This window comes from Phyllobates terribilis, unplaced genomic scaffold (assembly GCF_046119375.1).
Source record: "Phyllobates terribilis strain yellow unplaced genomic scaffold, ASM4611937v1 Scaffold_5__5_contigs__length_657084704, whole genome shotgun sequence".
NCBI classification, from domain to species: domain Eukaryota; kingdom Metazoa; phylum Chordata; class Amphibia; order Anura; family Dendrobatidae; genus Phyllobates; species Phyllobates terribilis.
Window position 1 is genome coordinate 326,562,494 of NW_027362765.1, and position 14,107 is coordinate 326,576,600.

General features: G+C 45.0%; 1 protein-coding gene across 4 annotated transcripts in view; it reads right to left on the reverse strand.

Moving 5' to 3' along the window:
- LOC141273145 (uncharacterized) overlaps positions 1–14,107 on the reverse strand; it is a 127,396-nt gene that overhangs the window by 6,491 nt on the left and 106,798 nt on the right. For all 4 annotated transcript variants that reach the window (XM_073684585.1, XM_073684587.1, XM_073684586.1 and 1 more), the window contains 2 exons: positions 5,168–5,284; positions 4,834–4,956 (listed from right to left, as the gene is read on the reverse strand). In XM_073684585.1, coding sequence (XP_073540686.1) covers positions 4,834–4,956; positions 5,168–5,284 — 240 coding nt within the window. The remainder of the gene's footprint in view (positions 1–4,833; positions 4,957–5,167; positions 5,285–14,107) is intronic.

The window sequence follows — 14,107 nt, forward strand, 5'->3', positions numbered from 1 at the left end:
TGGTTGTCCTTCCCTTCTGAGCCCCACCAATCCTGTGCCCAAATAGTAGTGTACATCTAAATATTTTAGTGTGGCCATACTTGAAAAAAAAATGAATAAAAATTGTAGAGTAACGTTTCTCATTAAACAAAAGAAGAATAACTAAAGCTAAATAATTTTAAAATAATATTATTTTTTATTTTCACAGTGATTTCAATGTGATAAAAATCTTTGAAACACCTGTGGTAACAAAGTGCTCATTAAGCCCATCAATAAATTCCTTAAAGTTAAATTTTTGGGGTTTCTTCTGTTCAGGAACCTCAAGTGTCCTGCAATGGCAACATGGAGCTTGCAAATAAATTACATTAATATCTGCACTTCAAAAGCTAAATGGTGCTCAGTCTTTATGGGCCTTGTCATGTGGCCAAACTGTTATTGTCACACTTGGAAGTAAGTGCACAACAAACTGTGGGGTACTTTTCCTCCTATTACTCATTGCTAAAATGAAAAATTTGGGGATAAAAACATTTTAATTAAAAAAAATGAAATTTTCCATTTTTTTAAATTTATGTTAAAGGGAACCTGTCAGCTGTTTTTTGGCATGTGTTCGGAGAGCAACATGATGCAAGGAAAGAGACCCTAATTCTATTGATGTGTCATTTACTAGGTTGTGTTTTATCATCAGGAGATTATCACTACAGGGAGACAACCAGCAGACACATAGCCCCCCTAAAAAATAACTTTTATTAATAATCTCTAAAAAGGACCTAAAAGTCCATAGACAAACAACAATAATACTCTAAATGATAGGACATATAGAATCAGGTAATACACCGACCGGGAGGGAATACAGATTCAAGCTGTCCCTGTTATGTCCCTAAATCCTGTCCCTACCTGACAGCGGAGGTTGGCACCCTAATTTGTACTTCGTGGCGCCCCCGCTCAACGTCGGTATCCCTAATGTCCCTACAAGGACCCTTGTCTTAAATTAAACAAAACCACAATAGTGAGAAAGGGTAGAAAAAGTGAACGTATAAATACAGAAGCCGATAATAGGTCAATGATTATAGATGGCCAAATTCATTTGGTCGGGTAAACATAAATGCTCTAGGGTAAAGGAGCACAGTGCTTGTTTCTCCATAGCCAAAACAAATCAAATAGCAGCCAGAGCAATCAAATATGGACACATGCTACACTTTGATAGTCCAGCTATATACCTCAAAAGGGGGCTCAGAAAGCAAAATCCCACCCAGGTAGATGTCTCCCCATACATCAAATGGAATTTAAGTATTGGTATTTGAAAAAGCATAATATCTATATCAAAGTATCAGGTCCAGACTCTGTCTGTCATAGATGTACATAATAGTAGACAGAAAGAAGGACACTTATCATTATTAGTCCCTATACCTTTTCAAAGAGAGACACTCATCATTATTAGTCCCTATTCCTTTTCAAAAGACCAGAAAATGGCAATCAGAATATACATTTTCATTAGTAAAAAAAAAACAATAACACTAAAACCTTAATGGTCCCCAATTCCAGCAGTCAGAAAGTAGATATCATTAGTAAGTAAAAAAATGACACTTATCCTTAGTAGTCCCAACGCGTTTCCCCCTAGTTTCCACCAGGGTTCATCAGGGGATCTGGGGAAGACCTCAATCCCTCACCCCAGATTGCCAGACAATGCTGCATGTGTCACTCCCATGGGTTGTAGTGAATATTCATGGTCTTTAATAGCAGGCACACTGACCGCAGAGCGGCAGCAGGAGCCGTGCTGCGGTACAGTGCTCCGGCTATTGAAGAGACTGAATGGTCACTGCTCCCCACGCACAGCGTCCCGGCGTGGGGAGCAGTGACTATTCCAGCACAGCGTCTCACACTGTGTGAGGGCTCATGGCAGGGACACCATGCGTGCCCTGCCATGCGCGGCTCATACAGTGAGAGTGTTGGCAGCATAGCGGGACAGCCCTGGAGGAGAGAGGAGGTGTGTATGATTGTTTATTATTTTTTGTGAGCAGCGTGATGGGGGCTCAAGGGGTGCCATACATACCAGGATGGGTGATCAAGGGATGCCATACATACCAGAATGGGGGATCAGGGGTGCCATGAATACCAGGATGGGGGATAAAGAGGTGCCATGCATACCAGGATGGGGGATCAAGGGGTGCCATGCATACCAGGATGGGGGATCAAGGAGTGCCATGCATACCAGGATAGGGATCAGAGGTGCCATGAATACCAGGATGGGGGATAAAGGGGTGCCATGCATACCAGGATGAGGGATAAAGGGGTGCCATGAATACTAGGATGGGCATCAGGGGGTGCCATGCATACAAGGATGGGGGGTCAAAGGGGTGCCATGAATACCAGGATGAGGGATCAAGGGGTGCCATGAATACCAGGATGGGGGATCAAGGGGTGCCATGAATACTAGGATGGGGATCAGGGGGTGCCATGCATACCAGGAAGGGGGATCAAAGGGTGCCATGCATATCAGGAAGAGGGATCAAGGGGTACCATGCATACCAGGATGGGGGATCAAGGAGTGCCATGCATACCAGGATGGGGGATCAAGGGGTACCATGCATTCCAGGATGGGGATGAGGACCACGTATACCATGATGGGATGGGGACCACGTATACCAGGAAGAAGGGGCCATACATATCAAGATGGAGGATATTAACAGAATTCGGGGACCTTACCTCAATATCAGTGTCAGCAGCAGACCCCCTCCCCCATGACAGGGCATTATGAACATATGTTTTGCTTACATTTTTTTCCCCTATTTTCCTCCTCTAAAACTTAAATGCATCTTATGGTCCGGTGCGTCTTATACAGTCATGGCCAAAAGTATTGAGAATGAGACAAATAGTAATTTTTCCAAAGTTTACTGCTTCATTTTTTGTAATGGCAATTTGCATATACTCCTGAATGTCAAAGAGTGATCAGCTTAACAGCAATTACTGTACTTGCAAAGTCAATATTTGCCCAGAAAAGGAACTTTAACCCCCAAAACACATTTCAACATCATTGCAGTCCTGCCTTAAAAGGAGCAGCTAACATCGTTTTAGTGATTGATCCATTAACACAGGTGTGGGTGTTGATGAGGACAGGGCTGGCGATCAATCAGTCATGATTAAGTAAGAATGACATCACTGGACACTTTAAAAGGAGGCTGGTTCTTGGTATCATTGTTTCTCTTCAGTTAACCATGGTTATCTCTAAAGAAACACGTGCAGCCATAATTGCACTGCACAAAAATGGCCTAACAGGGAAGAGTGTCGCAGCTACAAAGATTGCACCTCAGTCAACAATCTATCGCATCATCAAGAACTTCAAGGAGAGAGCTTCCATTGTTGTCAAAAAGGCTCCAGGGTGCCCAAGAAAGACCAGTAAGCGCCAGGACCGTATCTTAAAACTGTTTCAGCTGCGGGATCGGACTACCAGCAGTGCCGAGCTTGCTCAGGAATGGCAGCAGGCTGGTGTGAGTGCTTCTGCACGCACTGTGAGGCGGAGACTCTTTGAGCAAGGGCTGGTTTCAAGGAGGGCAGCAAAGAAGCCACTTCTCTCCAGAAAAAACATCAGGGACCGACTGATATTCTGAAAAAGGTACAGGGAGTGGACTGCTGAGGACTGGGGCAAAGTCATTTTCTCTGATGAATCCCCTTTTCGATTGTTTGGGACATCTGGAAAACAGCTTATTCGGAGAAGAAGAGGTGAGCGCTACCACCAGTCTTGTCTCATGCCAACTGTAAAGCATCCTGAAACCATTCATGTGTGGGGTTGCTTCTCAGACAAGGGAATCGGCTCACTCACAGTCTTGCCTAAAAACACAGCCATGAATAAAGAATGGTACCAGAATGTCCTCCAAGAGCAACTTCTCCCAACCGTCCAAGAGCAGTTTGGCGCCCAACAATGCCTTTTCCAGCATGATGGAGCACCTTGCCATAAAGCAAAGGTGATAACTAAATGGCTCATGGAACAAAACATAGAGATTTTGGGTCCATGGCCTGGAAACTCCCCAGATCTTAATCCCATTGAGAACTTGTGGTCAATCATCAAGAGACGGGTGGACAAACAAAAACCAACAAATTCTGGCAAAATGCAAGCATTGATTATGCAAGAATGGACTACTATCAGTCAGGATTTGGTCCAAAAGTTGATTGAGAGCATGCCAGGGAGAATTACAGAGGTCTTGAAGAAGAAGGGGCAACACTGCAAATATTGACTTGCTGCATTAACTCATTCTAACTGTCAATATAACCTATTGGTACTCATAATATGATTGCAATTATATTTCTGTATGTGATATAAACATCAGACAAACACTAATAAAAACCAGAGGCCAGCAGATCATGTGAAAATATAATTTTGGTGTCATTCTCAAAACTTTTGGCCATGACTGTAGTCCGAAATATAAGGTAGCTTTTTGGAATACGTGAAAAACTGCTGTTAAATTTTTAATCCATCTAATGGCCCAAAAAATAAATGGACATATAACAAATGATGGGAACTATTTTGCGAGACACATTTAAAGTTTGAAAAGAGCAAAACGTTCCTATTTTCTGGAAGATTTAATTATTTTTTTAAAATCATAGTATAGATCAACCTAAATTCACTATTAATGCAAAGTACAATCTATCATGAAAAATCAATCTCAGAATGGCTTGGATGTGTAATGATATTCCCAAGTTATTACTATATAAAGTGACACGTCAGATTCGAAAAATGAGGCTGCATCCTAATGTCCTGAAAAGGGTTAAACATAGTTTTACATGTATTAATGTCTCATATTATATTCACACAGTTGCACTTTTTGAAGTTGATCCGTTACATCCCCAGTGCATTCATACCTGAGGATCTTTTTTGGAATGAGATGTAAGTGTATAGATTCCAACCAATGCGGCTACAAGGGAAAGTAGGAGTATCAGCACGTTCATAGCAATTAGGCAGTGGTAAAGTGTAGAAGCACCGGACTGGAAACAGGAAGCAAAGAAATTCTTGTCACTTAAAGTTCATAGTCCACAATCAAACAATTCTAATATGGATACTAAGGGGAATGAAATGGGAAAATATTCCATAACTCTCAATTCCAAAAAGCAATGATTTCAGGAGGTTTTTTTCTAGGTATGGTTAATCCCCCAACACACTCCCAACCCCTTGTGATCGAAGTTCAGATTTACTTACATATGTATAACAGAAAGCATGATAGCATTTGATTTCTTCAAGGTCAAGAACACTAAAGGCAATTGCGGTGGAGCAGAAAATCCATGTTATAATGTTAGAGCAAATTGAAGTCTTTACCTAGATCAACAGAAATCAAATACAAATATTAAAAAGGTAATATGGCTTCTTCATGGTTTCCAGGTATCGCTAGTTTTCGTGCACTATGGACAATTATTGGAATCCATTTGCATGCAGATTTGGGATGAGGCGAATACTCGCTCATACTTATCCACCCAAAAATAGTGAGGAATTCTGGCAATCCGATATGTAATGCCAGGGATATTTTTTTTTTATTTCACATGCTTATATCACCAGTGATTTCCACAGCACTTCACAGACATATAGCAAAAGTCAAATGCATGACGGACATGGTGTATCGCGTTTCAGACGCACTCCGGCGTCCTTTGTCAGAACTGCTAAGAAGGTAATATAGGGGAGTTTCATAGGCAAATGTGTTATTACAAACAGGTTAATCTAGTGAAATCACATGATATATGGCATGTGCGATCTAATTGCATAAACCTGATTAAAGTAAAACACCAGTATACCCCACTGACAACAATGAAAAGAAATATAAATTCACATGTTAAAAACATTAAAAAAACACAAAGAATTAAAACAAGCAGGTAACCCGTCCTGTCATCCATCAAAAGTGGAACATCATTTCCCTGCGCATGTTCAGACTATAGGGAAGCGTGTGCCTAGATTGTAGATCCAGTAGGCGTCTCCTATTATCTCCACCCCCTCCCCCTATAGGTCTCTTAACTTTTTCAATGCCAAAGACAGAGAAAGAGGAAATCTGTCTATGGTGGTGAATAGTGATGAGCGAGTATGTTTTGTTAACCCTTTCGCCGAGTATACTCGGGCGAGCACCGAGTATTTATAGCATGCTCGGGCTTTAAGTTTTTGTCGCTCCGTGAACATGATTTGCAACTGTTTGACAGATTTAATACATGTGAGGAATGCTGGAAAAACAGGCATTCCTCACATGTATTAAATCTGTCAAGCAGTCGCAAGTCATGTTCACAGAGCCATGAAAACTTAAAGCCCGATCATGCTATAAATACTCGGTGCTCGCCCGAGTATACTCGGCGAAAGGGTTAACAAAACATACTCACTCATCACTAGTGGTGACCAATTATGGTAAATGATTAGACGCATGAGAGATGATTCAGTTACTATTATTTCAGCTGATTATATCTGTAATGTGTTGTGAACTGCGGACTTTGAGTAGTGCGTGAGGTGCAACCTACATAGACTTTATGACAAAGGGTGCAATTGATAACATAAATGACATTCTGTGTATTACAGTTAATAAAGTCTTTGATATTAAAACTTGATATATTATCATGATTTTGAAATATTTGGTTACAAGCGCATGACAATGGGATCTGCACCTGGCATTTCCGAACCTATAAAATCCCTTGTATGAAAGTCATGTTTCCGATTTTTTCTGGGATGAAAAATAGCTTGGGGACACAATATTTCCAATTGTGGTTTCTCTTTTTGTCACAATGGAGCAGCATAGTTCTATAATGGAAAATAAGATGGGGTCTTCGTATAGAAAGGACAATAACGTGGAAATAATAAGTTTTATCTGATTAAACTGTGAGCCATATTGAATAGATAAAGTTGGTTTATTAGTAGTGTTGAGCGAGCATGCTCGACACTGCTCGGTACTCGCCCGAGCATCACGCTACTCGGGATGTTCGGCGAGCACCGAGCATTTCTGGGTTACTCGGGCGGGAGCTCGGGTCTCCGCCCTGCACGTTTGGCGCTCTTTAAGAGCCAATGAACATGCAGGGATTGCCAGCCAGTCACTGTAATGCCGCAGCCATGTTGTTTGTGGGCATTACAGTGATTGGCTGGCCGCACAGCGTCACCTCTAGTATTAAAAACCAGGCTCCGCCATCTTGGACACAGTTGCCCAGGATCAGACAGTGTAGAAAGGGTGCTGCTGAGTTAGGGAGAGATATATAGTGCGAAATAGGTAGTGTAGGGTCTGCCAAATCAAACAAACAGTCCTTCTCAGGACTAATATCCATTCCAGATATCAGGCAGGCAGGCTGTATAGGAGACACAGTGGTTATACCAGCAAACGCTGCATTACAGTCCTGTGTGCTCCTGTTGGTCAAATTGCTAGACTTATCACCCCGGTCTCAGGGACCAGAAATTATTTTTTTTTTTTCATCTAAATCCTGTATTTTTTTTTCCTCAGTCAGACTGTACAAATACGTGTCTTATTAATCTTTTGGTATTTCCCCCCCCCTAAAAAAAATTGAGTGTGTCTGTGACTGTTCAGACACCAATATATCTGTTTAAAAGAGTCTGGTGTAGGCCAGAAAAATAGAACTGTGGTTTTGCAGTTCCACGGGTCAAATCTCTGTATTATCCTGCTTTTGGCATTTTTTGCCATAAAAAAAAAACTGTAATAGTGTCTCCCTGACTGGTCAGACACCAATATATCTGTTTAAAAGAGTCTTGTGTAGGCCAGAGAAATAGAACTGTGGTTTTGCAGTTCCACGGATCAAATCTCTGTATTATCCTGCTTTTGGCTTTTTTTGCCGTAAAAAAAAACTGTAATAGTATCTCCCTGACTGGTCAGACACCAATATATCTGTTTAAAAGAGTCTGGTGTAGGCCAGAGAAATAGAACTGTGGTTTTGCAGTTCCACGGATCAAATCTCTGTATTATCCTGCTTTTGGCTTTTTTTGCCGTAAAAAAAAACTGTAATAGTGTCTCCCTGACTGGTCAGACACCAATATATCTGTTTAAAAGAGTCTGGTGTAGGCCAGAGAAATAGAACTGTGGTTTTGCAGCTCCACGGGTCAAATCTCTGTATTATCCTGCTTTTGGCATATTTTGCCGTAAAAAAAAATGTAATAGTGTCTCCCTGACTGGTCAGACACCAATATATCTGTTTAAAAGATTCTGGTGTACGCCACATAACTATAACTGTGGTTTTGCAGTTACACGCGTCAAATCTCTGTATTATCCTGCTTTTGGCATTTTTTGCAATAAAAAAAAACTGTAATAGTGTCTCCCTGACTGGTCAGACACCAATATATCTGTTTAAAAGAGTCTGGTGTAGGCCAGAAAAATAGAACTGTGGTTTTGCAGTTCCACGGGTCAAATCTCTGTATTATCCTGCTTTTGGCATTTTTTGCCATAAAAAAAAACTGTAATAGTGTCTCACTGACTGGTCAGACACCAGTATATCTGTTTAAAAGAGTCTGGTGTAGGCCAGAGAAATAGAACTGTGGTTTTGCAGTTCCATGGGTCAAATCTCTGTATTATCCTGCTTTTGGCATTTTTTGCAATAAAAAAAACTGTAATAGTGTCTCCCTGACTGGTCAGACACCAATATATCTGTTTAAAAGAGTCTGGTGTAGGCCAGAGGAATAGAATTGCGATTTTCCTCTTCCACGGTTCTAATCTCTTTTTTGTTACCTTTTTTCCATTGATAGTGCGAGTGTAAGCTATTTTACTTCATTTACAATGGGCAAGGCGCGTGGCAAGGGACGTGGAACTGGACGTTCTTGTGATGGTGCGTGTAGAGGACGGGGCCGTGGCCAAGGTGAAAATGTGCCACAACCAACAGCCACATCTTCTCGCTCCCACGTCTTGACCGAATTACTAGGGAAGCACACTACAACACCAGTATTGCGAACTGATCAGTGTGAACAGGTTATTAATTGGATAGCAGATAATACTTACAGTTACCTGGGCACCACCAGCTCTGGTCTGTCTTCCACACGGTCAAATCTTAGTAGCTGTCAGTCTATACTGCATGCAAAGATGTGCCCTCCTCTCAGTCTTCACTTGTTATGGCAATTTCTCAAGAAACAGCATCAACGTCCACGTCCACGTCCCGCCGCAGCATTCAATTGTCCATATCCCAGTGCTTTGAATGAAAGCGCAAATTCGCAGTCAATGCCCCACAGACCACAGTCCTAAATTCGCACATTTGATGACTGTTTGGGCTGGAAGTGCTGCCTTTTAGACTGGTGGAGACGGAATCCTTCCGCAGCCTTAAGGCGGTGGCCGTCATTCGGTACTCGGTCCCCAGCCGACACTATTTTGCCCGGTGTGCCATCCCCGCACTACACAAGCACGTGTCCCAAAACATCTGCCGTGCCCTCAACAACGCAGTTACTGGGAGAGTCCACCTGACAATGGACACATGGACAAGTGCTTGTGTCTAGGGACGGTACATCTCCCTGAAGACACACTGGGTAAACATAGTGGAAGCCGGGACCCAGTCGGAACTTGGGACGGAACACATCCTCCCCACACAGAGGATTGCGGGCCCTATGTCAGTCAGAGTTGCCCCCACAGTGTACAGCTCCTGCGCATCATCCTCCTCCTCCTCCTCATGTTCAGCCTCCATCTCAGATATCACCACATCAGTTACAAGCTGAAAGCACTGCAGTACTGCCTTGGACAAGCGGCAACAGGCTGTGCTGAAACTCATAAGCTTAGGTGATAAACCTCACACTGCTTGTGAGTTGTGGACAGCTGTGAAAGAGCAGGCAGATATGTGGCTGAGACCACTGAACCTACATCCAGGCATAGTCGTGTGTGACAATGGCTGTAACCTGGTGGCGGCTTTGAGGCGAGGCGAGATCACACACGTACCATGCCTGGCTCATGTGCTTAACCTCGTGGTTCAGCGGTTTCTTAAATCGTAGCCCGAGTTGCCAGATCTGTACGCCGCCTGTCAGCTCATTTTCGCAAGTCGGCTACAGCTTCCGCTGCCCTTGCTGTGTTGCAGCAGCGTTTGCAGCTTCCAGCACACCGACTAGTGTGTGATGTCCCCACATGTTGGAACTCTACCCTCCACATGTTGCAAAGGATTTGTGAGCGGAAGAGAGCAGTTGTGGAGTACCAGCTGCAACAAGGCCGTCGATATTCAGGTCAGACTCCACACATAAGACCTCAGGAGTGGACCTGGATGTCTGACATATGTACCATCCTGACAAACTTTGAGGAGTCCGCCAAGATGGTGAGTGGCGATAATGCCATCATTAGCGTCAGCATCCCACTTGTCTCTCTTTTGCAACGCTCTGCAGAGAATTAAAGAGGAGGCATTGCAGCCAGAGTATGATGAGATGGATCAAGAACCCGTAATGAGCGATTACACACAGCCCATCCTCATTTCATCTCAACGTGCATTGGGGGACAATGAGGGAGAGGAGGAGGAGGAGGAAGAACAGGAGCTGGTATCATGCGCTGTAGAAGGTAGTACCTGTACACTGTCATACAGTCGGTTCAGCGTGGGTGGCCTGAGGACAGGAGGGAGGAGGAGGAGAGCATGGTCAGTCGTCATCTTAGTGAGGACACGGAAGTGGCTGACTTTACGTTACGCTGCCTTAACCGTGACCCTCGCGTTGTCAAAATGTTGGGTGACAGTCAAAACTGGTTGGTGACACTTTTAGACCCCCGCTACAAGGAGAACTTTCACTCTCTTATTCCTGAGGTGGAGAGGTCTACAGAAATGGGGCAGTACCAGAAGGCCCTTGCTGCAGAACTGTTAAAAAAATTCCCATCTGAACACGCTAGCTGCAGAGGTCACAGTTCGTTGACCAACCAAGGCATAAAGACGAGAGAGACGCAACTCCAATCCAGCAGAGGCAGGGGAACACTGTTAACATTCTGGGACAGTTTTCTGAGATCCGCCCAGCTTATAGGCCCTGAGGCGCGGGGTACTCTCACAAGGAGTGGAAAGTTTCAAAAGATGGTGAGGGAGTACCTTGCCGACCGTACCAGCGTCCTCCGTGATTGCTCTGTGCCTTTTAATTATTGTGTTTCCAAGCTGGACACTTGGAATGAACTCGCTCTGTACGACTTGGAGGTTCTGGCCTGCCCTGCCGCTACCGTGTTATCGGAGCGTGTTTTTAGTGCCGCTGGGTGAATTATAACTGATAAGCGCACTCGCTTGTCAACTGACAATGCTGACAAGCTGACCCATATCAAAATGAACAAGGGCTGGATTGGGCCAGACATCTCATCACCACCAAATGAGAGCAGAGTAACATAAAGTCAAATCCACTGTGTTATTTCGGGAGGTGTATTCCCATGCACCGCTTCACACCCACACATGGGTATACGCTTCCTCATTTCGGCTGTATTTTGCTTTTCTCCTTATCCTCTGCCTCCACCACCACTATACCACCAGGGTGACCGTGGTCCGTGTTTCCAGCATTGCAAGTTCCTCCGTCCTAATTTTTGCCAGATTTTGCTTGGAAGGCATAGGCAAAGACTATGGGAGACCCACTCCTCAATAATTGGAATAATGTTTTTAATATGCTGTACTGCAGAGCTCTTGTAAGGGGCATGAAAACCATCTTGTTAAGCTACTGCGACCTTCACCACTTTTCCCAGGGTGATTGATATTGTCTTTTTATTCCACTGCAACCACCACCATTCTTCCAAGGGGCATGAAGACCGTCTTGTTAAGCTACTGCGACCTCGACCACTTTTCCCAGGGGCATTGATATTGTCTTTTTATTCCACTGCGACCTCCTCTACTTTTACCAGGGGCATTAAAACCATCTTGTTAAGCTACAGCGACCACCACCATTCTTCCAAGGGGCATTAAAACCGTCTTGTTAAGCTACTACGACCTCCACGTCTCTTCCAAGGGGCATATAAACCGTCTTGTTAAGCTACTGCGACCTCCACCACTTTTCCCAGGGGCATTGATATTGTCTTTTTATTCCACTGCGACCTCCACGTCTCTTCCAAGGGGCATTAAAACCGTCTTGTAAAGCTACTGCGACCTCCACCACTTTTCCCAGGGGCATTAAAACCGTCTTGTTAAGCTACTACGACCTCCACCACTTTTCCCAGGGGCATTGATATTGTCTTTTTATTCCACTGCGACCTCCACATCTCTTCCAAGGGGCATTAAAACCGTCTTGATAAGCTACTACGACCTCCACCACTTTTTCAAGGGGCATTGATATTCTCTTTTTATTCCACTGCGAACTCCACCATTCTTCCAAGGGGCATGAAAACCGTCTTGTTAAGCTACTGCGGCCTCCACCACTTTTCCCAGGGGCATTGATATTGTCTTTTTATTCCACTGCGACCTCCACGTCTCTTCCAAGGGGCATTAAAACCATCTTGTTAAGCTACTGCGACCTCCACCACTTTTCCCAGGGGCATTAAAACCATCTTGTTAAGCTACTGCGACCTCCACCACTTTTTCAAGGGGCATTGATATTGTCTTTTTATTCCATTGCGAACTCCACCATTCTTCCAACGGGCATTGCATTTCCTCCTAATTTTAGTCAGCTTTTCCTTCTCAATGCATAGGCGAACACTAAAGGGAGACCCACTCCCCAATAATGGGTAGAAGGTTTTTAGTATGCTGCAATCCACGTCTGTTTCAAGGGGCATTGCAGTTCCTCATAATTTTTGGAAAGCCTTCCATTCTCTGCTTAGGCCAACAGTGCACAGGAGACCCAGTTGCTATAAATGGAAAAAACGGTTTAGTTAAGGCCCTCTGACCTCCATGTCACTTCCAAAGGGCATTGGAGTGCCTCGAATTTTTTGGTAGGCATTGCACTCACTGCATGCCCTCTAACTGTGTAGCCGAACTGCTCCTTTTGTTACAGAAACTTATCCTACTCATCCATCATTCATCACCTGAAGCTTTGCTTTAACGGGAGTCATAGAACTGGGATAGTAGCAGGATAACATCCCGCAATCCTCGGAGGAGGTAGGATATGCGCCAAAACGCTGACCACCTCAGGCCTAGCCGCTACTACATACATGCGCTTGCATTCCAAGAAAACAAAGCAGATGCTAACTTCTATCATCATCATCATGCTCCTCAACTTGGCACTCTCAACTCCCCTGATGGAGAAGCCAGGGCCCACCGGAGGAGTCTGGTTCTCTGGTGGGCTCGTCCAATGCTGCCCTAAAGCAGGCCAGGCTAAGAAAAGTGTGGGGGGAAGTTCCAAGGAGAAATAGGGGCGGCTGGGGACCGAGTATGGACACCCGGCCGCCCCCAGGCGGCTGGGGACCGAGTATGGGCACCTGGCCACCCCCTGGCGGCTGGGGACCGAGCGTGGACACCCGGCCGCTGGGCGGCTGGGGACTGAGTATGGATACCAGGCTGCCGACGCAGCCATGACATGGTGGCCGGCGTCTGCCTCCACATGTCTTAAAGTCCAAATTTCAAGTGCAAGCTAGCAGTATGGTATTGCAGCCTGGGGGTGGGTGGGTGGCAGGTTGCACACTTGCGCTTGCATTCCAAGAAGACAAAGCAGATGCTAACTTCTATCATCATCATCATGCTCCTCACCTTGGCACTCTCAACTCCCCTGATGGAGAAGCCAGGGCCCACCAGAGGAGTCTGGTTCTCTGGTTGGCTCGTCCAATGCAGCCCTAAAGCAGGCCGGGCTAAGAAAAAGTGTGGGGGGAAGTTCCAAGGAGAAATAGGGGCGGCTGGGGACCGTTTATGTACACCCGGCCGCCCCCAGGCGGCTGGGGACCGAGTATGGGCACCTGGCCACCCCCTGGCGGCTGGGGACCGAGCGTGGACACCCAGCCGTGGGGCGGCTGGGGACTGAGTTTGGATACCTCGCTGCCAAAGCAGCCATGAGGTAGTGGCCAGCTTCGGCCTCCTCCAAACTAAAAGGCCCCATTTCAAGTGCAAGCTAGCAGTATGGTATTGCAGCCTGGGGGTGGGTGGGTGGCAGGCTGCATACTTGCGCTTACATTGCAAGGAATGGGGGAGGTACAATTGAACACTGCCCTGGGACAAGGACTTGAACGGGGATAGTTGCAAGTCTGCATCTTCTGATGCGGCAAGGATGACTTCTGATGGGCACACTTTTAGGCAGTGACCTGGGTGTCAGAAATGCTTCCAGGTGTCTTCCCCATGCTGT